At 40.9% G+C, this 26336-nt stretch overlaps 1 protein-coding gene across 1 annotated transcript in view; it reads left to right on the top strand.

The window, feature by feature from the left end:
* The window catches only part of LOC118257006 (A-kinase anchor protein 2-like), a 257483-nt gene that overhangs the window by 98170 nt on the left and 132977 nt on the right, over window positions 1-26336 (top strand). The window contains 4 exon segments of the mRNA XM_035564528.2: window positions 6306-6420; window positions 7013-7034; window positions 13530-13631; window positions 18476-19180. Coding sequence (XP_035420421.2) covers window positions 6306-6420; window positions 7013-7034; window positions 13530-13631; window positions 18476-19180 — 944 coding nt within the window.

The following is a 26336-nucleotide window of genomic DNA, read 5'->3' as shown; positions in this document are numbered from 1 at the left end:
TCCAGCTTTCCTCTTTGAGGGTGAGCTGTTCAAAAAGGATGAGCTCTGCAGAAAGACTAAACTAAGAGGCACCAAATTGCTCAACTCTGGAATCCCATTTCAGATCCTGCAGCAGACCTGAAATCAACTATTTTTTTTAACCATCAGCACTAGCCACATGTAGATACACAGAGACATCCACAGATGTTACACCTGGTTGCAGCACCCCTGCCAGTGTTTGCTAAGAATTATGTATTAGTTAGTGATTTCCCACTCTCCTACAGCAGAAGGGTGGTGTTCATGGCTGGGGCATATAAGTAAATGGACCCATTTCTTGGTTTATAGCCAGGTTACTGACATCTGGCAGTTGATATGGGTGTAGGAAGAACATCAAGGGCAGAGGTTCTGGATTGGGATTTAGGGTACAGTTGCTCATATCTTCCCTGTTTGTGTTGGTTTACAGAACCCAGATGCAAGACTTTGCACATCTTGCAGAGGGAACCTGTTCCCCACCCTGATTCAAAGTCTCTCATTCTTTCCCTTGCAAGTTAATTTTCTGAGGTTATCCTGAATGGGTGTAGTTTACCCTGCTGCCCTAAAAATCCCTTATAGTGACTAAGAAGTAGGAGTAAGACATCCGTGGGGTCGAGCATTTTAGCCAGCACTCTTTTGCACTGCAGTAAAAGGCACATGGCTTTGTGCTTTCGGAAAGATGGACCCTGCATGTTAAGTTTCAGTTGCCCATAAGAGAAGGAAGACTTCCACAGTTTCTGGTTTTGCTCTATGGTCAAAAGCTTCGTGAGGGCTAGATGCATACTGAGTCTGAGCAGAGATCAGATTGATCCCTACTGGCAGGCCCAAGTCTCCCTGAACTTGGTGTTCAACTTTCTGTATAGTAAGCATCAGAGGGGTTTGTTGCAGTTCTCTGCTTGCGAATCTGTCATTTTAATACCACGTGTAACACCTCAGATTTTCAGCTCTGAGAGACGCAGCACTAATTATTGATGTACAGACCCATGACTTCTTTGTGCCTTTTATACCAGGTTGATTTGGGTTGTCAGTCAAGCAAAAGCAAAATACACACTTTGCAGCTGAGCCATCCCCCACTCTACATACGCATCCGTTACCTTTTCCCTTTGAGTGTTTACTCTGATTAAGTCTTTCCTGTTTTCCTCATAAGTTCTGAATACTTGTATATTTTCCTTATTCATGCTGATTAATGTTCTTTTTTCCACTGACACATCAGTGTGTATGCCACAGACATTTCTATTATGCCTCTTTCTTCACTACAGAAATGGCATGAGTATTCCTCAGGTTGTGGGGTGCAACCCATCATGCAGAGCTAGTTGGGGCTAAAGAACTGGTCTTTAAACCTGACACTGTTCTCCCCGCTTATAATGCTGTTACCATCCCACCCCCCCCAAAAAAAAAACACTGCTGGGAAACAGCATTTCTCCCAAATGCAGTTATTTCCAGAGAGCATGTGTGTGCCAGAGCTGATGATCTGGACAGAGGAGGCTATGTTGTCCTCAGGCATGGTGCTGCTTACTTGAGGTCTGTGTTCTTGTTGCAAGGACTGTGGATCCACACAGCTGTCTGAGTGCCCTGAGGATACTGCTCAGGGTCCCTCCCAAGGCACCTTTTACTGCAACAGACTCTGCCTTTCATCAGAGAGGAGCCCAAATCCATGGGTTTCAACATCTTAGCATGGGAAACAGATGAAATCCTTCACCTAGAGATAACCCATTCACTCCCTTCAGACTGAAGCACTAAGCTGAGCCCATAATGTTTGCTGAATACTGAATGCAAACATAAATGCACCTGTACGTACACCACAGTATCAAACCTCTCCTCCCTCTTTACCACTTAGCTCTCCCTGCTCAATGCCCTCATTTGTCACCTGAATTAAAGAGTTTTCTGTGCTCACCAAGAGCAAGTTTGGTCCCTGATCACAGTGTCTCTGCAGGAAAGTTCACTCGCATCTTTCCCCTCTTCTCTCAGAAATGTGACTGCGCACCCTGCTGACACCAGCTGAAATCCCACCAGGCACAGACCAGACTTCTTTGACAGGTGTGCACCCTCCTCCCCTGCAGTATTGAGTGGTTCTGCTCAGAATTTCTTCCATTTCATAGTGGGACATCACCGTAAACAAGGCCAGGTGGCTCTACTGGGTTTAATGACCATTATTCTTGGTGCAGAGTCCAAGCAACACATGGGATACTACATGGTTTTCATAACCCAGACAGCCCAGAGGCCAGGTACATTTAGGTTTCTGAGTGACAAAATCTCCCCTCTTTCTTCCCGTGGTATCTGGGGAAACAGGGCTCTGTGTACACCTAGTGTGAAGAACTACCCATGACAAACCAACTCACAGCTACACAACCATTTTTTTCTCCTTTTGGCAACATTTGAGCAGATCCTAGTAATCAGAAAACTACTTGGACCAAGAAACAGCAATACTAATGGCTCATTTTACACCACTTCTATTCCATCTCGAGCTCCATTTTCTTTCATATTTATTCTCTACAGCACTCCTGATGCTGTAGTTGTTTATTTGGTGGCTTAATTGTTATGGCTGTCTTTCAAACTATAGCCTGAAATCTGCTAAGAAGCCAGGAAGAAGGGAATTACAGGGTTTCCTTACCAGGTGTCAAATGACAATTAAAACACATCCTTTTTAAACTGGGCTTGAAGAAAGGGACATTATTGAATATTTAGCAGGCTTACACAGGAAGAATGTAAGGACTTTGTATATGTATGTGCGTGCAAATGTGTACTCTGATGGATTTATTGCTGTTTAGAACATTATATGGCATGCTGCCCAAAACTGATGTGACATTAGTGCTTTTGTTTCTCAGGCCAAATTTGCATGTGTCTGTTGTATCTTGTTACTAAAACAGCAGGCATTTCTCATTGTCCCTTGGCAATTTTAGTGGCATGATATTTAAGTAAAAAAAAAATAATAAAGGGCGCAAACCAACTTTCAGTTTGTATTATGATTTTAATTTTTGCATTGCTGGCTCCTATGCAAATAGTCAGCCTAAAGGAGATAGTGAAGACTCTAGGTGCCTACTAAAGAAATATTTTCCAGTGAGGTCCATGGTGCCTAGGTAGTTTACTAATGAATATATACAACATGGAAACTGTGATCCCGGGTATTTCTGTTACCTCTGGTACCCTAGCAACATTACCTCAGCCTTTAAACCTAAAGATTATGGCTGAAAGTCGTATAAAAAATGAGCGAAAGGAATAAAACAACCTCCTGTGGATATTAATGTTAGGTAAATGATCCCTGTGCTGTGTAACATGGTACTTTCTAGCTGAACACTGCTGAATGATCCATATTTTTCCTGCCACAACTAGGAATTCAGTATTTTAGCTGGCTCTGTCAATTTTTCCAGTACTAGACCTTTTTTACACATGGCCTAGGAGACTCTCAGTCTGCTTGCACAGATTTCAATGGAAGAAGGGCAATTTGCACTTAAGGTTTGTGGTTTTATGCATTCTTACTCAGTGTCACATAGGAGATCTGTGTCCCTATCAGCTCTACCCAAGTCTCTAACTGCTGGCAGCTACGTCTCAATTCCTTCTCTCTTTAACAAGTTGCTGTTATTACTGCTTTTAGAAGTAATGGAAGAAAAGTCAGGGGGAAGAAATGTCATCAGAATAGGGTAATGTAATGTTTCATTTGCACAACTTTTTTTAATGACAACAGTAGTCTGACATGAATGAAGCAGAATTTGAAGAAATAAACCAGAAGGGAAGGTTAAAAGGGACACAAACAAGTAAAAACAACAACAAAAAGCAGATAGCTAGAAAGTAAGAAATAATAAATCCGAGCAAACGCTGAGTGTGCATATACAAGTGCATGAGCATATGTGCATGTGCATGTCTGAAAGCAAACTTTTCTTGGAAGTACAAACAATTCATGACAAAACTTCCACAGTTTTGAACCAGTGCACAAAAAAATAATAAAAATAAAAATAAACATGTTTATGATCAGCTCAAGTTGCAAGGGGTCTACATGCATTTACAGTCTTATCCACATCAAATGAGTTGCCTTACTCCACATATACTCAGTGTTTTCATTGTCATAAATGATTAACTACTGTCCAGCTCATTTGAAAGAAATAGAACCTCTTTCTTCCCATGTATTTTGTTGGTGGTGACTTCTACACACTCCCATTTTCCAGTCTCCTCCTTGATCACATGACTAGCAAAGTGCACCAGGCTATACAATAGGTACTCTGGAAATGCTGCTGAGCAATTCACTTAGGAAAAAAAGAAACATACCAATAAACCCCCACTCACCCAGCTTAACAATGTAACCTCATCAGAACAGAATAATTCAGGTGCCTTTATCAGTGAGGTATAAACATACATGAATGTACTAATCACTTGCAGGAACAGGGAAGGAAAAGAAGACACCTTTCTGTTGACTCCTAAATTCATTAAGTATGAGTGTGGCCTTGGCTGACCTCAGCGACAAATGATCTTTTCACTTCAATAGCTATTAAAAATAAAAATTCTGGGAAGAAAACTTGAGATGAAATGGTATTTTGAAAGCTTTCGCTCTGAAAAATTCACCCCATATCAAATTGTTCCATTTCAGCAGAACAAAATATTTTGCATTCTTAAACTTTTTGTATTAATTTGGAGAAAACATGAAGTGGATTGGAACTCGAGTTTCCAACAGCGCTTTTTAAAATCACTAAAATTAGGTCATTTCTATTTGGACATTAGGGGGTTTCCTTTGAGAAAGAAACTAGGCAGTTTGACAAACTATGAGGAATTTGAGGTTGTTCATTATTGGCATACTTCAAGAGAGCAAAATCTGCCTTTTTTTCAATCCACAACAATTTGAGGCTGCAACTCTTTGACTTCCCTCTAATCTAAAGCATTCTCAGCAAGTGCCATGCATCTTTTGTCCTTGCACAACCAGAAAGTAGGGAAAAATTTCCCAGGTGGGTGCCTGAGAGTTAGACCCCTGCATCTATATTTAGACATATTAATTTCACAAACAACCCAAGCCGTCAAGCCCCTGAGAGGAGCAATCCTTCCCTGTCTGTCTGTGCATGGTTGCTTTCTCCTTGCCCTCTGCCTTCTGACTGAACAAGCATTAACAAAGTCCTGCGCCAAGCAGGGTTGAGGAAGAGCAAAAATATGTCACTTTAGACTGGATCAGTGCCCTGATCATTCACATGGGAAATGGTGGCAGAAAGGCAGGAGCAAGGAGCTGTGGATAAGGAAGGGCTGCCTCTCTTTGTGCAAATACTGGACAATGTTTCACAGAAGTATGGTCCAACAAGCTGTGAGCAGCTACAGCTCATTTCGAAGGCAAAAGGTAACTGTTTGAAGTCTTAGGTAACTGAAAGTATTCATCTGAGCTCAAATTTTACAGATCCTTTCTTTTTTTCCTTTTTATTTTTGGCAAAAAGTAAGAAAATAGAGATAGTGGTATACCTAAAAATAGAAGGGAAAAAAAAAAAAAAGACAATATTGCTTCATATTACTGGTATAAATCATGGCAATAAAAGGAGGTTTGAGTTAAAGTAATGGAGAATCTAACCCCGCATGTTTCTGGTTAAAGTATATGCCAAATCAGAATGAATCACATCTTAAGAAGTGAGTGTTCTTAGATACGACAAGATCAAGAAGAGTGCTTAATGCTTGCTGCCTAAAAGAATAAAACTATTTTCTGTACACCCTGTGTATTTTATTATGTGAAGCCCCTAGGGTCCTCAGTACCATCTAGTAACAGCATGAAGCATGGACAGATATCCAAGGCTTTTGGCTGTCCTAGAAGAAAGCACCAACCCATGGGTTTTGTTTTGAAAAGTGGACAAAGTACAGGTTCTAGAATAACTCCCAATACAACTGGTTGACTGTCAGCTTCCAACAGCTGTTTCCAGTTCCATTGTCTGTAGTGTGGTGACAGTAAAAGATACCCATTCCTCTAATCATTACTGAATTTTTATGGTTATATTCAGTACTGAAGCTTCTAAAATGAAAGTGTGCATCTAAGAGATGTTACAGGAATCAGGGCGAAGGTATATTTTTAAGTGAGGTATATTTTATTTAAACTGCACATATTTTCGCAGAAGCGCATAATAAGAGATGTATTGTTTTTGTCTTGAATAGATCTATTTTACAAACAATTTACATGACCTTCATGTTCCTGAAAGTCAGTTGTGAATAACAAGTATGAAAGGTGTTCCTGATAACATTTGAAATGCTAATTGATACCTAGGCAACTACAGCTCAACAAAATAGTTTTTACATGTTTTGTTTTTGTGTGTATGTGCATGTTTGTATGTCTTCCACAGGCTGGAACAAGAAATACAGAAATTAGAAAGTGAGGAATCCCAAATATCTGCCAAAGAACAAATCATTTTGGAGAAGCTAAAGGAGACTGAGAAATCCTTTGACAACTTGCAAAAGGTATTTACAAAAAAAAAAAAAAAAGACACTTGGGGCATAGATTGAAATCAAGGTAGACTGTTAGAACTAATTCAAAATAGCAGTTATAATTTAACATTTACAGGAAGGCTGTGGCCAGTTACAGAGTATTCAGCTCAAACCAGGATGAACAAGAGCAGAAAAGATATAGAAGTGTCAGATCTATTTTGGGTGGGTTATTTGCATTTCCCCTTCCTTTTCCAACCTTTTCAAAATGGGGGTTTCAGACAATATCTCCCCAGCTTATCTACAGGGAAACCATGTGAGCTTTCGGCACCACTAAAAGATAATCAGGATGCCTGGAAGTCATCTCAAAGTGCCACAGATGGCACTTCTGAATGGTATTGCCTGCAAAAAACTGTGAATGTTATCCTTTCAGTTATACCATGTCCCTCTCCCTTGGCCTCTAATTGCATCTAAACCTGAGGAGCCACAGCCCTAGGTTCCCATTTAACAATGACAAAGAGCCTTATGAGCAGTCATAGCAGAAAAAATCAAGACTTCATGCAAATTTTACCCAAAATATGAAAGCTTTAACCAATCTTCCTTTTTTTTTTTCTTTCTCTCTTCACAGACTTTTGCACACCAGGATGGTGGTAAGTGCCTTTTTACTCCTGTTTTGTTTTGAGGTTAGCAAGAGTTGTTACATAGCTTTGTTGTAAAAGTTTACAGAATGGGGATTCCTCTGTTCATTGCATGCTTCTGATTTATTGCTAGAGACATTACCTTGTCCTGTGGTGTTGCTATAGTGCAAGCACAAATGTCACTGTTGCTATGGGGCAGTATTCCTTTGGTAGAGCTCCAGCTATTCTTATGTGCATGCAAGGGAAAAGAAAGTCATGTATGACTTGAAATAGGCATCATACAACTTTCCTGTTCACCTGCTCATGATAAATCCTCTCCCCTGCATGTGCTCATACTGTTCATAAACTGTTAAATACAATGTGGAATATTCCTCATTTGCAGGAACAACTTGCTTTTGATTAAAATTAGATTATTTCACTAATGAATGATATTTTCTGTGTGATGATGTCACAGAAGGAAATCCTTGCTTAGGTGGATGAGGATGTAGTAATTTCTGGTTTATGAACTCAGTGTGACACTATGTGTGATCAGTCTAAATACTGAGATATAAATGTAGGTGTCTGGGAGAGCATAAATGTGGCTTGTTGACCCAGAGCTAGATAAACCCTTGCAGTGCATCTCCAGGACCCTTAGGACCCAGGAAGGACAGCATGCTGCTCCACCTGCAGATAAATTAGTACTCTAGACACTCATTCTCAGGACCTATCTTTGAACTGACAAGATGTGAAAAGCTGAGGCCGCGACTAGCTCCTCCAGCTACTGACAAAGCCATGTCCACCTGTACTTTAAGCATAGACAGGGAATATGTAGGATGATCCTAACATATAGGACACAGCTGAAGGTTAACATACAGTGTATGAGCTGATTCAGATCTGTTTAGAGGAGTTTCTTTTGGGGGGTATTAATATTATCTAGTAAGAAGGTTTTCTTTTTAGCTCAAAGATCCAGTTCAGAAATTTTCACTTCTATTAATAATATAATTCAAGGTTTAGGCTAACTCCAGTTGCCAAAAAACACAGAAGTCCCAGGTAGGATACTCCTTTGTAAGAATTTATGTTTCCTCCTTCCCGAAGCATTTGAAGTTGGCTATCAAAAAGCAAATAAAGTTCCAGAATGACAAATATCTTGTGCCTGTGCAGAGTTTCACTGTCATTGATAAGTTTCCAAAAGAGGAATCGGTGCCTACAGGAATAAGCACTTTAAGTTGACAGGAACCTTTGTGACTCCTGCAAGACACAGACTGCCTCTTCATGTGTGTTATGATAAAACAGGAACCAAAGGAAAACCCAGTTAGCACATGTGAAGCAGTAGTTTCCCCTAGGGGCTCTTCTCATAGCATACCTACTTGTAGTACTTCATTGGGCTCAAGAGGAACCTCACTACACCCCAGATTTTGCCTGATTTCAGCAGATCACCCTCACAGACTGAGCCAGAAGGACAGTTTTTGATTTCTGCAGGGCTAACAGAAAATTGCAAAATAATGTCTAAGGCAACAGACTGCTGGTAGCATCAATGTGTAAGCAGAGGGAGCAGGGGATAGAGATAAGTTAAACCAGTACCTCTTCTCTTCAAGCCCCTCTGTTTACATGTCTTATCCCTTCCTCTTGACAATCAGTCCTGCTGGACTGAGGTGGGCCTGGGTCATCCTCTAGACAGTTTTATGAAGAAGCAGACTGTACTCTGATGCTCTAAAGAAGATCGAGGCTGCAGGCCATCCTGTTGACCCAGGCCTGCCTCCTGCTGTAGGCATGACGTGGCCATGCAACTCCATGTGGAAAAAACAGCTGGTCCTCTGTTTTCTGCTGTACAACAACAGTCTGTGAGGGTAGCTGATCACAGTAAGAGGTGAACACGTACATTGCTAGCTGTGAGCAGTTTGATAACATAGAGTTTTCCTCCTTTCAAAAATATGTAGGGCTTGCTTTGTTGTAGCAGACCTGTCATCTGTCTGTCAAACATCTGTATAACACATGCTGCAGGGGAAAATGGGAGGAGTCATTTCATAGTACAGGAAAGCAGAGTAAAATACATACACGAACCTACACATACATGAATTACTGCTGTATCCTGAAAGACTTTGAGTCCATAAATCTCACATTAGTTTGCTGTGGTCCATCTGTCCCTTTATTCTAAACATGGTGATGGTGCAGAAAGTGGTTTGCCTCACCACTGCATCCCTGTGCATGCTTTTGTGCCATATATAAGGTGGTGATGGTGTTTCAACTACAGAGAGCTCAGAGCCCAGAGGGTCAAGGTGAAGGCAATGAGGAAAGGGGAGAAGTTGTGGTGAGCACCAGTGACCAGCCAAGTGGCTCTCGGTATCCTTCCAACCCTTCCCAGGAAATGGCTGTGTTAGGCAAAGAACATTTCTGAGCTTGAGATCACCCAGGCACACTAAACGCAAATCCCACATTTTCCAGGGTATGAACTCATTTGGCCTTCATAGATAACCACATGAAATAAAGCAGCTCTCACTCCACATGTGTGTGTGTTTGTGGCTCAATGTGCATATAAAATAAAAGCCCCGTTAAGATCTGATGTGGCTCCCTTGGTTGCTGTACTTGCCCTTGGGTAAGTTCATCCCCTGCAACTTTCAGCCGGCTGTATGCAAACTGCATGCTGCCACTTCAGCCAACACACAGAAGCCACAACTGCAGTGAGTACAGACTGCACAAACCTCGGTTTGCATCCAGTGTGTGTTAGCATGTATTTGGCAAAGATGTGGCTCTGGAAACCTGACCTGGATGGTGTAGTTCACAGCGCCTTGCTTAGAGGCTCATCTGGTTTCCTCTGCTCCGATCTGGATCAGCAGTGCTGCCCAACAGCAAAGCAGAGGAGCACGTCCTCAGAGGAGCAGAAAGCAGATTTTTGTAGGGTGCTTTCCACGTGTCTTACAAAACCTGTTCAGTGACTGTTTTTCAGTTGTACGGTTTTAAGCAGGAGTTGGACTAGATGATAACTACGGGCTCCTTCCAATTCAGGATATTCTATGATTCCGTGCTTCTGAGTCTAAAACCCAAAAGATAAGCAACTTTTTAATCAGATCTGCATCTGTTAGAATGCATGGCTGCCACAGCTACAGCAGCGCTGGCCACCCAGCTACATTCAGAGCCAGGTCACACAGCTCTTAGCAAAACTGCCTGCTTAGCCCTGTGCTCCCGGTCTTACAAATGTGGTGGGGATGTTGCAGTCTCTGTTCCCTCTGACATAACCCCCGGCAACCCCAGATGGCTTCACAGGAGGAGCAGCCCTGCCCTGGGGGCCGGTATGTGCAGAAGACCTTACACACTCGTTTTAGTGGTAGTCAGACATTTTAAAGATAATCGAGCCGTTGGAAAATGAGCTCGTCTGGCACCTGGTCATGAGCCTCTGTGTGGGAGCTGTTCTGAGCAGTTCTGAAGCTTTGGTTTTGTGTAAGCACCCTTGAAGGATTATAGGGCCCCGTAATTGTTCCCAAGCACTGTTTGTCTGATCATATGGAGAAGTGCCATAATCCTAAAATGCAGTTTGTTTTAAGTAGTACAAAAAGCCACAGGATATGTTTTATGGCATTCTTATATATTAATAACTCATCAAAGGTTGAAATGAAGGTATTGAATGGAGTCACTTCAAATGCTTTGATTTATGTTCTGTCTTACTCCCCATGCGAACAAAATGCTAATTGTGTCTCAGTCGCTCCTTGTAAAATTGCTCTCTTATTATTGCTTTTAGAGGTGCTAAATGAAACAGACCTTGTTGCCAGTGAGATAAAGGGAAACAAGCATGTTCTTTTCATCTGGGGTTGCGGGGGTGAGGGGGAAATAGGAACTGACAGAATGAATCAAGCCCCAAATCCTAGTCAAACATCCCGTCTTTGACATGTGGCACCACCATGTGCTTCAGAAGAAAGTACGTGAGAATCCCTCCACCCTCACCCCCACCACAGCATTCCCTACTCTGCCCAATAATTAGAGATTTTCAGGATCCCTCAAGCAACTTTTTTTTTTCGTTTATTCTAAGTAACATCCAGAAAAGTTTCTAAACTTAGTCTACATTGGCGGCAGCTGACACTAGCATGGGCATTGTCTCCTGACACAGGAGGCAAAACAAAACAAAACAAATCAAAACAAAACCCATACTAAGATCCACAGGCATGAAGAGCATCAGAGTAAGGATCTCGCCACCAAGCTGCAAAACTGACCTGGCTTACCGATGGACTTTGGCAATGCTGATGAAAAGGTGGTCAGCTCACTTCCTTGCACAGGCACTGCAGAGGAACATACACTTGCAATGAATTTTGCCTGCTGCATTGCCCTGGGATGAGAACAGCACCCTGGCCATGCCTGCATATGCCCACGGGTAGCAACAGCAGTCAGGCTGATTAGTGAAGCAGCACATGTCTGTATTGATTACACCCACGTGTGGACAGACAGGTCTGTCTCTCAAGTCACTGGATGACTATGTGCTGAAAGTACTGTTCCAGCAGCACACTCAACTGGGTGAATAATTACTAAATTTCTGCCATTTCCAGAATACAAAGTGCCTTCTTATTCTGGCCCAGAAACAGTTCCCACTTCTTACTTCTGAGAAATTACTTCAGTTTTCAATAATGGCCTGCTCATTTGCTGGTGATATTTCCCAGAATAACAACAACGAGCATTGTACCAATTTCTCATCAGAGGCAAGAAATCCTGCAAAAGAAAGCAGCTGTTATTGACCACTGCTCAGTCAGCTGTGTCCTAAACAATTATTTCTCCCAGGCTCTGATGCTAAAAATAAAAAAAACTTTGAGGAAACACTATGCATTAAAAATATAAAAGCTCATTTGCCAGGACTGCCATTTGCCCAGTGAAGTATGAAATAAAACAATATTTCCCTGGCTGAGGTTTTTGAAATTCATCTGTTAGAAGTTGAACTTTTACAATACCTTCCTAGCTTTCCTGAATGCATTTACACTGTGCCTCTCTGTCATTCTCCTCTGATGCAGAAAGTACACAGAGGGAGGGAGAGGAGGCTTCCTACAAGGGGCTTTCTTCATGGAGTCATGTACATGAACTCCAGCTCCAGCAGTGGAGTGTCTTCTGCAGGACTGTGATTACCAGCCTACCATACCATGGCACATCAATGGCCACTGCAGGCTGTTAGGGCAGTAAAACCATTTTTCTAGTAGCAGGCCCAATTTTCCTGTCAAAAGAGCAGGTTTGGGGATTAGAGGTGACACATCCTGCCTTTTCTAAGAGTATATCCAGGTGCAGTGTTTGTTTTTGTTTTGTTTTTGTTTTAGTGTTTTTTGTGTTTGTTTTCTGGGATGAATGTTAGCCCACTGGGAGCAACACAAGAGCGTCTCCCTTTACCAGATGCAGTAAAGCAGCGACCAACGTGGCACTTTGTTTTCTCTCTCCCTTCACCATTTCGCTCTCTCAGGCTGCACTGATCTCCATTATCTCACCTGCTTAGAGCAACAAGGGACACTGAGGAGGGCAGATTCTGCCTCCTACCCTTCCACATGGACCAGGTCATATTAAGGGTTTGACAGCTTTATTATAAAATGTACCTGCAAAGTAGCCTTGGAGGAAAACAAACATTCTCTTTTAGACAGGATAGGACCTTATGTTTGAACAGAAATTTCACCTTTTCCATACAAAACTGAAAACATTTCTTGTTGATAGGAAACTGTGATTTTTTTTTCTTTTTTCTCTGTTTCTTAGTCGGTTATTTGCACATCTCTCCTCTGAGCTCCTCTTTTAATTTAGCCACTGAGTCTTAATGGAATGATATGTGCCATCAAGTTATATTTAAACCAGCCATAAAACATCTGCCAGTAAATATTTATAAAACTTCTTCAATGGCTTTCCTAAAGAACATATTTAGCTTGTGCTAAACAACCATAAGCAAGTCAGACCTTTAAGCTAATTCTGTACTAGTTTGAGCTCTGTTAATGAACAGCTGCACTAAAGAACTGGCAGGAACTTAATAACTACTCAAGTTCACAACAGGCACCCTATGCTATAGGCAGTATCTATATTTGATTTCATTATTACCTGTATTTTAGCTTTAACAACAAAAAGCCAAATGTCAGTTCCATAATATGGGAAACAAACAGAGCTGGCCTTTCATCCCTTTCAGCCAAAGCTAGCATTTTTAGGCTTTTATATGTCTATTTGAAACGTCATTTATTCTAGGTATCACGCTAGGTTTATTCCTTGTCTTCTCTCTCTATCCCCCAACATTTCCCACATTTAAAGGTCACAGACTTGATAAATCCAGAACCTCCTGACAAATAATTTTATGTGTTCAACTGACACAAGGTTTGAGTCATCTGGACCCATTCCCTCCTACCTCAGCTAGTCTATTGAACACCAATCACACGACAGTGACTTTGCACTTTGTTTGCTTTGATCCAATTATCTAGTACAAAGCTCCAGCAACTATTGTCAGGGCTGACAACTTAACACTCTGCTGTCTAAGCAATGAAGCCACTGGGGCTCGTAGCACAAATCTAACTGTTTCCTGTTCTCTGACACCAGATGCAGTAAATTACATTTACTCCCAGATCCCTGAACTCCCAACCCTCTATTCACGAACAGCAGAGACAGTTCCTGGGCGGGACGGAGCAAGCAGAGTAGCTGGTAAGTCTCAAGGAGCAAAGTATTATAATGCCAATCCAGTAGCCATGAACTCTTTTTTGTTATGTTGCCTTAATTGGTCTGGAGTCAAGATATCATTTAAATGCTAGGAAATGCCATTTGATCTGTAGGTTGTAAATAAGTCAAGGTTTTCTGAAAAGCAAAGAGTACTAGCAAAAAAATATGTATTTGAGCTACATACAAGTAGCATAGGAAAGGTGTCTTTTTTTTTTTTCATGGAAACATTCAGTTCCTTCCATCTCTGCTGATACAAATACATGGTATCTTGGCCAAGGTTTTACCTCCCCCATTGTACCCAAGCAATTCCCATCAAGATATACAGGTACTCACAAGTCTCCATTCATGCTTCAAACCTTTAAGTCATTTGATACGGCTTTGTATGCCATTCTTTCTTCTCAGGGAAAAGACTGGGGAGAATTATGATGAAATTATTTTGTGCTTGGAGCCATAGAGAGTTTTCTAACACCTATTTTCCACATTGCGTATGTGTCCTAAATGTGACAATTTGATTGTTAAAAGCTGAATGTGTTTCTTATTTTCAAGATCCTTCTTTTCTAAACAATCTGTTCCCTATCTCAACACCAACTTGCTGGTGGCTACTTAAGAGATGTGCCAGGGACTGAGAATAAAAGGTGACTGTCTTGAAGAATGGGTTAATAAGCACAGCAAAGCAGTTTCTGCAGCTAAGACAGTGTATACCACTAGAGCATATGTAATTTTGTTCAGAGGACCTTTTGCAAACCATTCCAAAAGCTTCCCTTCCACCAGTGTTTGCCCTGATCTGTCTGAAAAGCAAGTTCTTCACTGTGTGTTTTATGCCATTTTGTCAACACCCAAAGAACAATCATTTCTTTCATTCTTGGATGACCCACAAGCCTTGTTCAGGTATTCCTCGGTAAGAGTGTCTTGTGTGATCAATAGCTTAATGAGAAGGCACTAGCACATGTACTCAAGGGGAGACTACAAGCATTCATCTTAATACAAATTTAAAGAGTATTGAGATTAAACTGACAAACAAACAAACAAACAAACAAAAATAGCCTCTGAATCTCAGTATTCACAACACATAACAAGCAGAAGCCAGATTCTTTCCAATGCACATTGGGATCTTTTTGTCATGAAGTACTGCATCATGTTACACTGTAATTAAAGCTTGTACAGAGGACTTGTAGCCATGAATACAGGCTGTCATCTTCAACTACTGCTTTCTGTTTCAACCCTATTGTCAGATAGTTTTGTACTGTATTAATAGAGCCTATTTTGTAGTAAATAAGCTCTGCTTAAATAAAGACATTTTAGAAATCAACATTAGTTCAATTTTCAGCTACTTGGACAAGCCGAGCATCTAGGTTATCCTGCAGAGAACTAACATTATGCATACCAGCAGATAAGCAAGCTTCTGTTATTCATTTCTCCCATGGCAATGTGTTTCATTAGTGAACAGCTTTCTAAGATACTCAGATATATTTGTGCATTTATTAGCACAAGGAGCTTTAATGTGATCCCTGGGGCAGGTCATAAAGTACGTGTTATGTCAATATCCAAAAACACTGTTGCAAAATCATGACAGAAGAAAAGAAAATGTTATCAGTGGCAAATTCTTAAGCAAATTAGGCAAACATCAAATACAAAAGGATATAACCACACTTGTTAACTTTCTAAATCAGATTAGTCATTAGCAGAGAGTCTTCCAAGCAGTGATGGAACTTGTTGACCAAAGTCTTCCTAATAGGTTGGGTGCTGTTTTTTACATATAAAAATATGTATCTTGCAACTTTTCCTAAATATGGCCAAATCCATGTGATTTAAATATCAAATTTCCCCTGTCTACTTCTGAATTCAGGCCCATAAGTGCATTTTCTACTGCACACTGCTGAACAAAATTAGTTCATCAAAATAGGGAGGGTCTGCACTGAAAACATGTGCAAAAATGTGGCATTCAACAATCTCTCACAGGAAAATCAGCAGCCCTTATCTGAAGAGTCTAGGAGTCTTTCAAAGTCATGCCCCAGATAGTATTTTTGTTTTCCAAAGAGGAGGGGAAGCACAGGAACTCCAGAGGAGCTGAGGATGCTGCCAGCTGGAGGGCTGGCAGTGCCATCTCTGTGGGGCTCTGCTGCTCAGCACAAGTCAGGAATTTCTGCTTATTACAGGTGATTTCCTGGGCAGGCTGGTGCTTCCTCCCAGCTCTGCTTTGCTTCAGTTTGGCTGGTTGCCTCTCAAAAACCTGCCAGTGTGCCAGTTTTAACATCTACAGCATAGGCTAGCCACCCCTATTTTTATGTTCTTGGTGTCCAAAGTCCTTGTACAATATGTGACTGAGAAGCCCTGGCAAGGCCAAGTGATATTCAGCGATCACTCACCCCAGGAAGAGTTCCAATAATGAACTCTGATGTCCAAGTTAATAAAATTCAATATTGTTGGGGGTAGCACCTATGTCTTTTTTATTTCATTCCCACTTTACCTGGATTAAAGGTTTCATGGCAGAGTTATTTGCGTGAGACTTGAGGGATACTTGTCCACCAGATCTTGGGCAGGGACAGTCCCAAGGAAGTGACCCAATGCTCTGTGAGCTGCCTCATGGTGTGGTCCTGCTATGAATGCAATGCTGCCTTGGGTTCACATCCGACAACCCAGAATTAGGGAGACCACGTCTTCTGGGCTAACACGAGCAGCTGGATTATCCCAACACAGAAGCTGGCACTGTTGGAGCAGTGACCACATTTTCAAGCTCTGCAATAAACCCTGTGAGAGGAAACAGAGTCAAAGCATCACATCATGGGGCAGACACCCAGGAGGTCAGCATCCAGCTCCATGTGGTTCAGCCCAGCACCCTTTCAGCCTTCTCCTGGTCACTGGAGTTGCTGTGGGCCACCCAGGCATGACAATGCCAGCACACACAGAGAGATAAGAAATTTGATATCCCTACTTGGTTGTGAAAATGGGTGTCTATACTCAAGGACATGACAGCTATGGACAAACTAGTCCGTAAGTCTCCCAAACTAGTAGTAATCAGAGTCCTTAAGGACATTCCCTTAACTTGCAATGAACTAGGCAAGATCCCTGCTCCTGCAGCCTACTCCAGACCTCAGCAGTACCTCCCTCTTGGCAGTAGCAATGCTCATTCACCCACCAGCACCTCCATCCTCTGGCCCCTTGCAGATATTTTTGTAGTGTTGCACTTGATCTAACCAGCCCTGCCTGGACACCAAGGTCTAAGCATACACACACAGCACATAGACAACAAGACCCACCCTTGTCTGGGCTGCCTACCAGACTGCACTCCTGGGGCACAGAGGAGACCATTGCACAGGAGCCAGTGTACACCCACTCAGCAATACCTGAATTTTCTGTCTAGACTTATGGTGGCATTCATGTTGTACCACATGATTAACTGCCTAACACTGATGAAAGACTTCATATTTTAAGAATACAAAAAAATAAAATCTACTGTGTGTGAATAATAAGACTGAAGGAATATATTATAAAAGTAATTTATTTTTTTTAATTAATTCTGTTTTAAATACAAACATACCAAGCTACATTGACTCTTGGGGCAATGATATTCTGTACTCAATTGAAAAAAAAAAAAAAAAGAAGCAGGAAAAAAGCCAAGACATCAGTTTCTGGTGTCCCCAGGTAAGACAAATCATAATTATACCATTGAGGTTCATTGGCGGAAATGGTCACTGAAAGTTTCACAAATGTGTCATTGCTTGTGGTAGTTTGTAATTAAGTGTCTGTGGATGTCTGTCCAAAAACCAAAATGTCTTCATCTGTATTCCAGGAATGTTTAAACAGATCAACCCTTCTGGAAAATCTGTGAGACCTTTGTACAATTTTCTTTGAAAAGCTGTCCAGTGAGATGCCATTATATCTCAAAATGGGGCTAGAGCAATGAAGATTATTCCTACTGTGTGGTCTCAACTATTTTTGTCTTGTTGCTGCGTCCTTCGTAACTGCTAGAAAAGTTTCTTTGCTATTCTAAAACAGCATCCCTCACATGTGTGTTTTTACTCATTGTTTCATGATGCTTTGAAAATTGGTTAATTTCTTCAACTTCCCCCTTTGGAAATGATGTGTAGGGTCTCATTCAAAAAAGGGAGGGAGCACTTCATGGTCATTTTATACATTCTCTTAACCTGCAAGCAGAGGTCACTGTCGATGCCTTGGTGTGGAAACTGAGACCTGACCTGCCATGAATCTACGGGAAAAATAATCCCATTCCTGTGTGATTTTGTTTTCCCAAATGTAGAACAGGGGTAAACAATGCTTCTCCACCTCTCTAATATGTTTTGAATGCTACCGATGGAAGAGTTAAACAAGATCAAGCATTGATAATAAACCAGTCTGGGTGTTACTTGCATCAAACAAAACTTGTTTCCAGCTAACTGGTGGTTTGATGATAGGAAAGGACAAGAGTAGAGAGGTTGCTGTAGAAGAGTGTCTCTTTTAATTCTGAACCAAGGTTAGAATGGAAAGATTGAGGGCAACCTGCATGCTGTCACCTCCCTTTGCCTAAAGTACACCTAACCCACGTGCTCTTGGTGCTCCTAATTGACTACAGACAGTTCCACGTAGTGTAAGATGGAAGATTATCTCCTGTTTGTCTCAGGTATGCCTAGCCTCCAGCTGCATAAAGAGCTGTAAAGTAATAACGACCTCTGTCCACAGTGTTGCATCCCACTTCTAACGTAGCACACTTGACCCTTCAGAAGCAGGTGGTAGGAAAAGGGGCACCATAGCTTTCTTTGTCTGTTTGGCAATTAACCATTCACTGGCTTTTTTTGTTGTAACATGCACTTCCTCTCTTGTTTTCATTCAAGCTTTGTGCACCATGGAAATTAATGTGGAGAAAGACAAACAGACAGGAGAGACCAAGATTGTCTCTGCTTCACCTATTGGCCCAGATGAGGCCCATCAAAGAGGATTCAAAGTCTATGATGATGGTACCAAGGTAGTCTATGAGGTTCACTCTGGTGGCACAGTGGTAGAAAATGGAGTACATAAATTAAGCTCAAAGGACGTAGATGAACTTATGCAAAAAGCTGGACAATCAAGTGTAAAAGGAGGGTTTGAAACAATGACTGTGTCAGACAGAAATGTGGTAGCGGATGGAAACCTTAGCCATATGAAGGAGCAAATGCTCTTCAAGGAGGCAAAGCTGGAAATGGTACACAAACCCAGCAAAGGGCATGCTGTGAACCCTCAGCCCCAAGACAAACCCTGCGGTGGCGACGTTCCAGAGGCCAGCGCGGATCAGCCAGTGACAATGATATTCATGGGCTACCAGAACATCGATGACGAAGAGGAAACGAAGAAAGTGCTGGGCTATGATGAAACCATCAAAGCAGAGCTAGTTCTGATCGACGAAGACGACGAGAAGTCATTGCGTGAGAAGACTGTGACGGACGTCTCCACCATGGATGGGAACGCTGCTGAGCTGGTCTCTGGCAGGCCCCTGTCAGACACGACAGAGCCCTCCTCTCCCGAGGGGAAGGAAGAGAGCCTGCCCTTGGAAGCTGCCCCAGGTACACAAAAGAAAAAGCGCTGTCAATGCTGTATTGTCATGTGAACACCTCCTCCTTCCCCGCTCCGGGCAGCTCCTGCTCCGTCACTTACCTAGACCTCAATGTACTTCTAGCTGCAATACTGTGAACTGGAAGTGAATGCCTCCATTGCCTTGCAGTTGGGTTGCTTTGATTTCTAGTTCTTCAGGAAGAGGAACACATGGTTATTTTCCCATCAGATGTACTCTTTGGGGTTTGGGGAGAGGTTGGGGATTATATTTTATTTTATTTTTTTCCTTAATATTGCAGAGTGAGAGATAAATGGGAAATGGAACAAATGTTTTCATATTTATTTGATTTTTATATATATATTATATATATATAATGAAAACACTTTTTACATTTTCTTTAGATATCTGGCAGGCTCAATCAGATTCCTAGGATTTTGTGGGAGTTTGAATTTCACAGCAGCCAGATATGAGAGCCTTAAAAAAATGTTGCTTCCCTTTTTTAAGATAAAAGTCACATTTAAACATTATTTTATAGATCCTATTTTTTATTTCTCAGGGGAAGGCTTAGATCATTTTACTGTTTTAATTTGCTAAAACTCAGATAAGTCCTTCCTGAAAAGTTTTCATAGTTTCATTTTATAGCAACTTTTTAGTTTAGTTTGCGGTGTCAAAAAAATCCATCAGCCATTTCTGCTTATTGGTGATACCAAAAGTGGACTTTAATTATTCTTTCCAGAAAATGTATGAATGATGATTTTGCCTTATATAAATCTTCCAGATTACAGTATTGTATGTTTATTTCATCTCCCTAAATTACGGTTGAAATTAACTTGACATGAAAAAGATGCAGCTGTCACACCAATAGAAATGGAGTCACTGATCTAATTATTTGCCTTTCAGTAACTCTGCCAATGTTTATACATGAAGTTTTCCTGCTGAACTCCAGTAGATGAGAGATATTGCTTACTATTTCCTTAGAATATAAATGATCTTCTCTCGCAGTCTGACCTGACCTTGCTCCCACAGAATTCAGTGATGAAATTCTCAGTGCTGGAAATGGGGGCAGGGCCAGATTTTTATTTTGCAGTTCTTAGGAAAATATTATTTCTCAGAGAGTGTACCTCCAGTGCACTGAAGCACTGACAGGTGATGGGTCTGATCCTGCTGTGCTTACCCAGGCAAAACTCCCATGGAGGCCCACTGGAGTTTTGTTTAAGCAGCTGTTTGAGGAGAAGACCCTATAGCCTCACTGTTAACATGTAAACTGCTGGTGGTTTTGGATGCTTCGTTTCCCGGTGTGGGACACCTCAGAGAGGCCTGATTTCCAGCAAATTTTTCTTCATCTGCCCTCTGAAAACCAGGCCTTTTAAAAACATCTCAAAGTGAAAATGTAAAAAGACGAAGGCATCCAAAATCAGTAGATATTTCTTTATTTCTTGGTCCATTGATTCTTTTAACTATAATGAAAAAGCAGCCAGCTTTTTCATGGCAAGATATTATGAGCCTGATTCGTGTCTCACATCAGTTTTGCTTAAGTGCATCTCCACTCACTCTAGTGGAGTTAGTCTGGATTTGTAACTACAGAAGTGAGATTAAAAATCAGGATTTGTATTTTCTGGTAGTGTTAAAAATACTGAGGATTATTTTGAAGTGTCTTTGAAACTATCAGACTTAAAAATTAATAACAGCAACTGAAAAAAACGCATAAAAAATAAAAAGAAAAAAAAAAGAAAGAAAAAAAGAAAGAGAAAAAAAAAAAGAGAAAGAAAGAAAGAAAACAACAAAAAGCCTCTTTTCATTCTGAGGTGGTTCCTACAATATTTCTGTTCTTTCTTGGATGGTGCTTTTACTGCATTAATTGTTAGTTCAGAGCATCTGATTAAACAGAGTTCTTGCTCTGTACTCTTTTCTTTCTGTGCCAGTAAAAAAAGACTTGCTCATGAAAGTGGTAATATGAGGCACGCTAAAAACAGACACAAAAAAATGCAAAAAGTAGTTCTGTGTTAGATCACTTCGCTGTCAATATGGAGCTGGTCAACATAACTTTACACCACTGCCCAGGTGACAGAAAAAAAATAATAAAGCAATTGGCAATTAGGAAAAGACAGCCACATCCATATGACACCTGCAGAAATTATGCTGGCTTCTGTATCTGCTGCAGTGGCCTGGTTTCATGCATAATAGACTTCTGCATGTTCCCTCAGCCTCCTTTGGGGCTTTTGGATGACAGGAGGGCCAAACTCACCAACATAAACTCTGCAAATCATCACTTGACTCAGGCTTTTGTGGTTAACAGTTTTATCACAGACGGGAATGGCTGCAAGGTCCTATGTTGTCACAATTATGTCTGGTGGCTGTTTGTTGAAAACTATATTGGAAATGAGCAGCCTCTGTATCGGTTATTTTTTTGGTGTGAGTGGTTTTTTGTTTTGTTTTGTTTTCCAGAAACATTAAATATTTACAAATCTCAACATTTCTTAAACCAAGGCCATGAGCTTTCAACGCTGTTGTATTCAGCTTGGCCTCATGAGGTTGTCCTCATGCTCAGCATGCCAAGGTGTGGGGAGGTGACCCCTGGGGGCTGAGATCTCCTGGCTCACCACATCACCACTCATCATCTTGGCTGTGGTAGCCCAGACCCTGGCACCATCACCAACACCAGCCAGAAGCATTTCAGGGCTTTTTGTGCATTTCCAAGAAGCTAGGCGATGCCACCACTGCTCAGCTGAGGAGCACTTAACCCACACAGCTGTAGTCACTTCTCCATGGCCTAGTTCACTCCAGACACTGTGGGATGGAGAGATAGCCAAGGCTTTGACAGGGCATGTTTAGGACTCCAAAGCACTGCAAGAGCTTTGTGACACAAACAGGTGGGATGGTAAAACCATTTCCACCTTGTTCCTGCACCATGAAAGCCACTGGATCTGGGCTTGGCCCACTCAGAAGCCAGCGGGCAGCCCACAGGCATGCTTTGCAGTAATTCTCTCACTCTCGGGCCTCCTCAGCTCACCTCAAAAACACATCTTCTGCTTCCCTTCTCCTGGTCCGGCCAGTCCTTCCTTCTCTGTGTGTGTTCCTGCCTTCACGGCCACCCTGGCCTCCCCATCTCTTCCCAGCCCAATCTTTTTCCCCTATCACTCCTTGCCCTACAGACGTGTTTCCCAAAGCCCTCTGCTTGGTACACTTGGAGTGTCATCTTGACTCCGGATATTCTGTGGTACTGCTCCTAATCCGGTCTGTCCATATGTCTCTTCACTCACATACTCCCCTGTCAGATGATCTTCTGGCTTACCACAGGCTCAGCATTTTGGGGATGACTCCCTTAGTGGCCAGCTTTGGGAGATGTTTGCTGAGACTGGGGCCAGAGTGCATCTGAGACCAGTGCACCATTTGAGGCACACCATGGTGGGGAGCTGGTGGCATGTAAGAGTTCAGAAGTGGCCCTTCAGTGGTTAGAAGTAGAGCACAAGCCTTAAACCTTAAACCTGCCAAATACCTACTGCTCAGTACTTGTAGCTAACATTGAGTGCCTAGGAAGGCCATTGTTTTTTTATGTGTTCATATGAACTCCATGGTTAACAGGCCCTGATAGATCCCCCCAAAAAAAAAACACTAAAGGTGTCTGCAAAGGGTTTGTCTTTATTGGTCAAAGGTAGTTCCATGTCTGAGGTCAGAAAAAACACAAAACAAAAGCAAATCAGTCTGAACTCAGATAGCTTTAGCTACTTTGCCTGAAACATGCTTATTCCAATCTTTCTCCTCCACAAGTGCAACAGCCTTGCCTGGACATTGGCTTGTCTATATTAGCTAGTAACTAGACTGCAGCCAAGTTGCATAGGAATTAAAACATGTTAGCACAGGCTGATGAATGTAAACTGGTTTCCAGGGCTTCTCTGGGCTTTGGAAGGGGTAAGTTTTCCCTTTGCCCTCAGATAGGAAGCTGCCTGTGGAAATAAATGCACAATCAGACACAAAGGAAAAGGTCTGCTCTACAGTCAAGCAGAGAGAGATTTTGTAAGGATCACTATGGGAGTTTTTTATTTATTTATTTATTTATTTTGGAGAAAACTCCCTGTCTGTTTAACTTATGCCATCACATGTACATTTTCAATTTCAGAATGAGGGGATACCAAAAAGTAGAGTCAGAAACTGGTTCAGTGATAACATTTTGCCACAACAAACTGCTCGCCTTAACTTTTGTAAGAAAACAAGAAAACTCTTTTCAGTGTAACTTTTCCAAGACTGGGAAAAAGTAACCTATGAAAATTTTTTATATTTTGTATTTTCTAAGTTTTTATGAACCCACTTTCCATGTTGTCCCTCATTTACATTCAGGGACTGTTTCTTTTGCAAACCACTGCATTTACTTTCATTCTTTCTTTTTTTTTTTTTCCTTTTTTTTTTAACAGAAGAAAAATACAAATCAGAAAACACAGCATTATGATTAGTGGCTAGGCAATCTCTTTCAATTACAATAATATCAATACAGAAAGAAAAGAATTACAGGGTTATTTTCTTTTTTTATTTTCCTGTGGCTATGTACTGTATGGTATATGTTTACAGAACTCCTCTGGTCTGCCTTTGTGATGCTATCTAAATGAATGACAAGTAGGTATGATGTGCCATTTGACAGTTTGCCTTAGCACTCTTGGGTTTCCTTCTTCTTTTTGCATCTTTCTTTCCTTTTTTTTTTTTTTTTCCCAAAAAGTGCAGGCTGTATTCCAAAGCTGTATAAACACAACATTATCTTTCAATCCCCACAAGAGAAGTGTGCACAAGCCCTTCTCCATGGAGCATACCTCTACTGGTGCAATAAAAGACCTCAGTCCTGGAAACAAAAATGCATATGCCTAATTCTACTGTGTGTAGATCTATTTCAGCCAACAGGACTACTCACAGGAGGAATGTGTGTAGGTGTCTGCAAGATCAGGGCATGAATGATTAATACAGAGTGTAGTTTGGGTGTTATTTGTGTACCTGTACCAATTTTATGCACTGCTGAATTTGCCCAGGGTGGTCTAAACCTAGAGGTCAACTCTTGAGTATTGCTACTTCTGCTAAGAAAAACACGAAATAAAATGGTGCTGAGCATCTGGTAGGATCAGGTCCTGAGTCAGTACTGCTACCATGGTAGTAGTATTCATGAGAAAATATTAAGTGGGACTTCCCTGACAGCTATTATATCAGTCCCCAGACATTCTAATTTCACTACTAGTTCTTCATACTTAAAATTAGAAATACAACAACTTAATGGGAGCAGAAAGATAGCATACAGAGTTGCTAGAGAAATAAAAGGTATTCTACCTTTTGATTTAGTCCAAAATCCAAATGGCATACTTGGAAAGTAAGTGGGGATATAATAGAATATGTAGTATTTTACATTTGTGTATTTTTTTAAGGAATAAATATTTTTGTAATGAGATACAAATCCTAAATCGGGATTTGAGTTTCTGAATATCATCCTACCAGTGACATTGAGCCTTTGAAATTTTTCATACGTTGATGACAATGCCCAGCTTCTTGGGATCTTTTGTAGACCTAACCACATTTTTCTCCAGGAAGTAGGATCACAACGCTTTTTAAAGAGTAACGTTGCAAGAGTAGAATCCAATATACCTGCTATGAACACAGCTAAAGAAATAAATTTATTAAAAAATAAAAATAAAAAAAAAATAATGTACCTATGCTTTCTATAGCTAGACAAATTACTTTATCTAGAATGCTATAGTGGCAGGTGATAACTACCTACATTCAGTAGCGAGGTATGGCTAAAAGGGAGAATTATATATATTTTTTTTCATTTTGTCATACGTTATCCAACATGAGATTTCAAAATACAAGAGATAGTGCCACTGGAAAGAGTAACAAAATAATTTAGACAAAGTAGTGGATATTCCCACAGGCTGAAATGTGGCATCCTATTTTTTTAAACTCAGTTTCAACCAGTTTTCTCTGTCTGTTAGAAAGTTTAGGATTTGCTCAGATTATGTTTCATGAGCCTTCTGGGCAGCAAGAGTAAACTTTAGTTCTGAGCTTAATCGGAGGTTGCAGGCTATGACAACATCCAACAAAAAGGTGGACTGTAATTTTTGTATGTAAACAAATACATTGTATAAAATGGCTGAATTTATTATGTTTAGAATATGAATGGATTGTCATTTAGTCCAAAAAGAATATAAATCCAACTTGTAATATAAACATATAATAATAACTTAGCTTGTAAATAGTGACAAGGGTGCATGAAGGTCTTAAAAAATATCCCACTTGTGTTTAAAATCAAAAGCATTACAAAACTGAGCTTTTTTCCTCATGGGTTCAAAAAGTCTTGCAAAATATATAAAGTTTTTTTCCTGTGGTGGTTCAAGTTAGGCTGCTCAATGAATTAAGACTAGGCCACTTTTCTTAAGGGCAAATTTTTGAAAAATTCTGATCCCCTTTCCCCAGTTTGCAAAAGCTTCTCTTATCTGGAGCTTTTTTGCAGTTATTGTATTAAAAACCTTCCTCTAATTTTTTCCCACATTTTTCTCAAAGAGGATTTAGACTTTTTAAAGGCTTAAACTACCTTAGAAAAATAAATAAATAAATAAATAAATAAAAGTGACCTAAGTAATTCGAGTCCACCAGTATGCATATATTTGTACATTCATAACTTACATTGTAAGTTACTGACTTAGACCTGATCTTGAATTCCTTTTCAGTAGGTCTATTAAACCTAGAGACTTGCCCATGAACATAAAATAAGGCACCCAAGCTGCCCTATTTAGTTTAATAGGATGACCCAGATAAGTGAAATTTAAGCACATGAACTAATGCTTATAGGGTCTGGTCTTTAAATGATATTGCTACAAGCAAGACTTATGCTGCTTTAATTGTGTCTTCTCATTCCTTTAATTAGATAGATTTATTTATTTTTTTTAATGGTGTTGTGAAACTGGTGCACTTTTCTGCAAAGAGGAGTTTAGGACATCATCTCCTGGATGACTGTGCTTGAAAGCGGATAAATGTCCTCTGGGCACTTGCAAAACCCCCAATGCCCTGAAGAGGGTGGGGGTGAATTTCAAATTACAAAATAACACGATGTAAAAGAAGCAGTGTGAGTTTTTCTTCCAAAATTTTCCCTTTGCACTCCTCTGCTCCGGACTCTGCCTGTCCCCTGTCTCTGTACT

Source organism: Cygnus atratus, chromosome Z (assembly GCF_013377495.2).
Source record: "Cygnus atratus isolate AKBS03 ecotype Queensland, Australia chromosome Z, CAtr_DNAZoo_HiC_assembly, whole genome shotgun sequence".
In the NCBI taxonomy this organism is placed as follows: Eukaryota; Metazoa; Chordata; class Aves; order Anseriformes; family Anatidae; genus Cygnus; species Cygnus atratus.
Note: the sequence above shows the minus strand (reverse complement) of the source record. Positions and strands in the feature narration are given on the sequence as shown.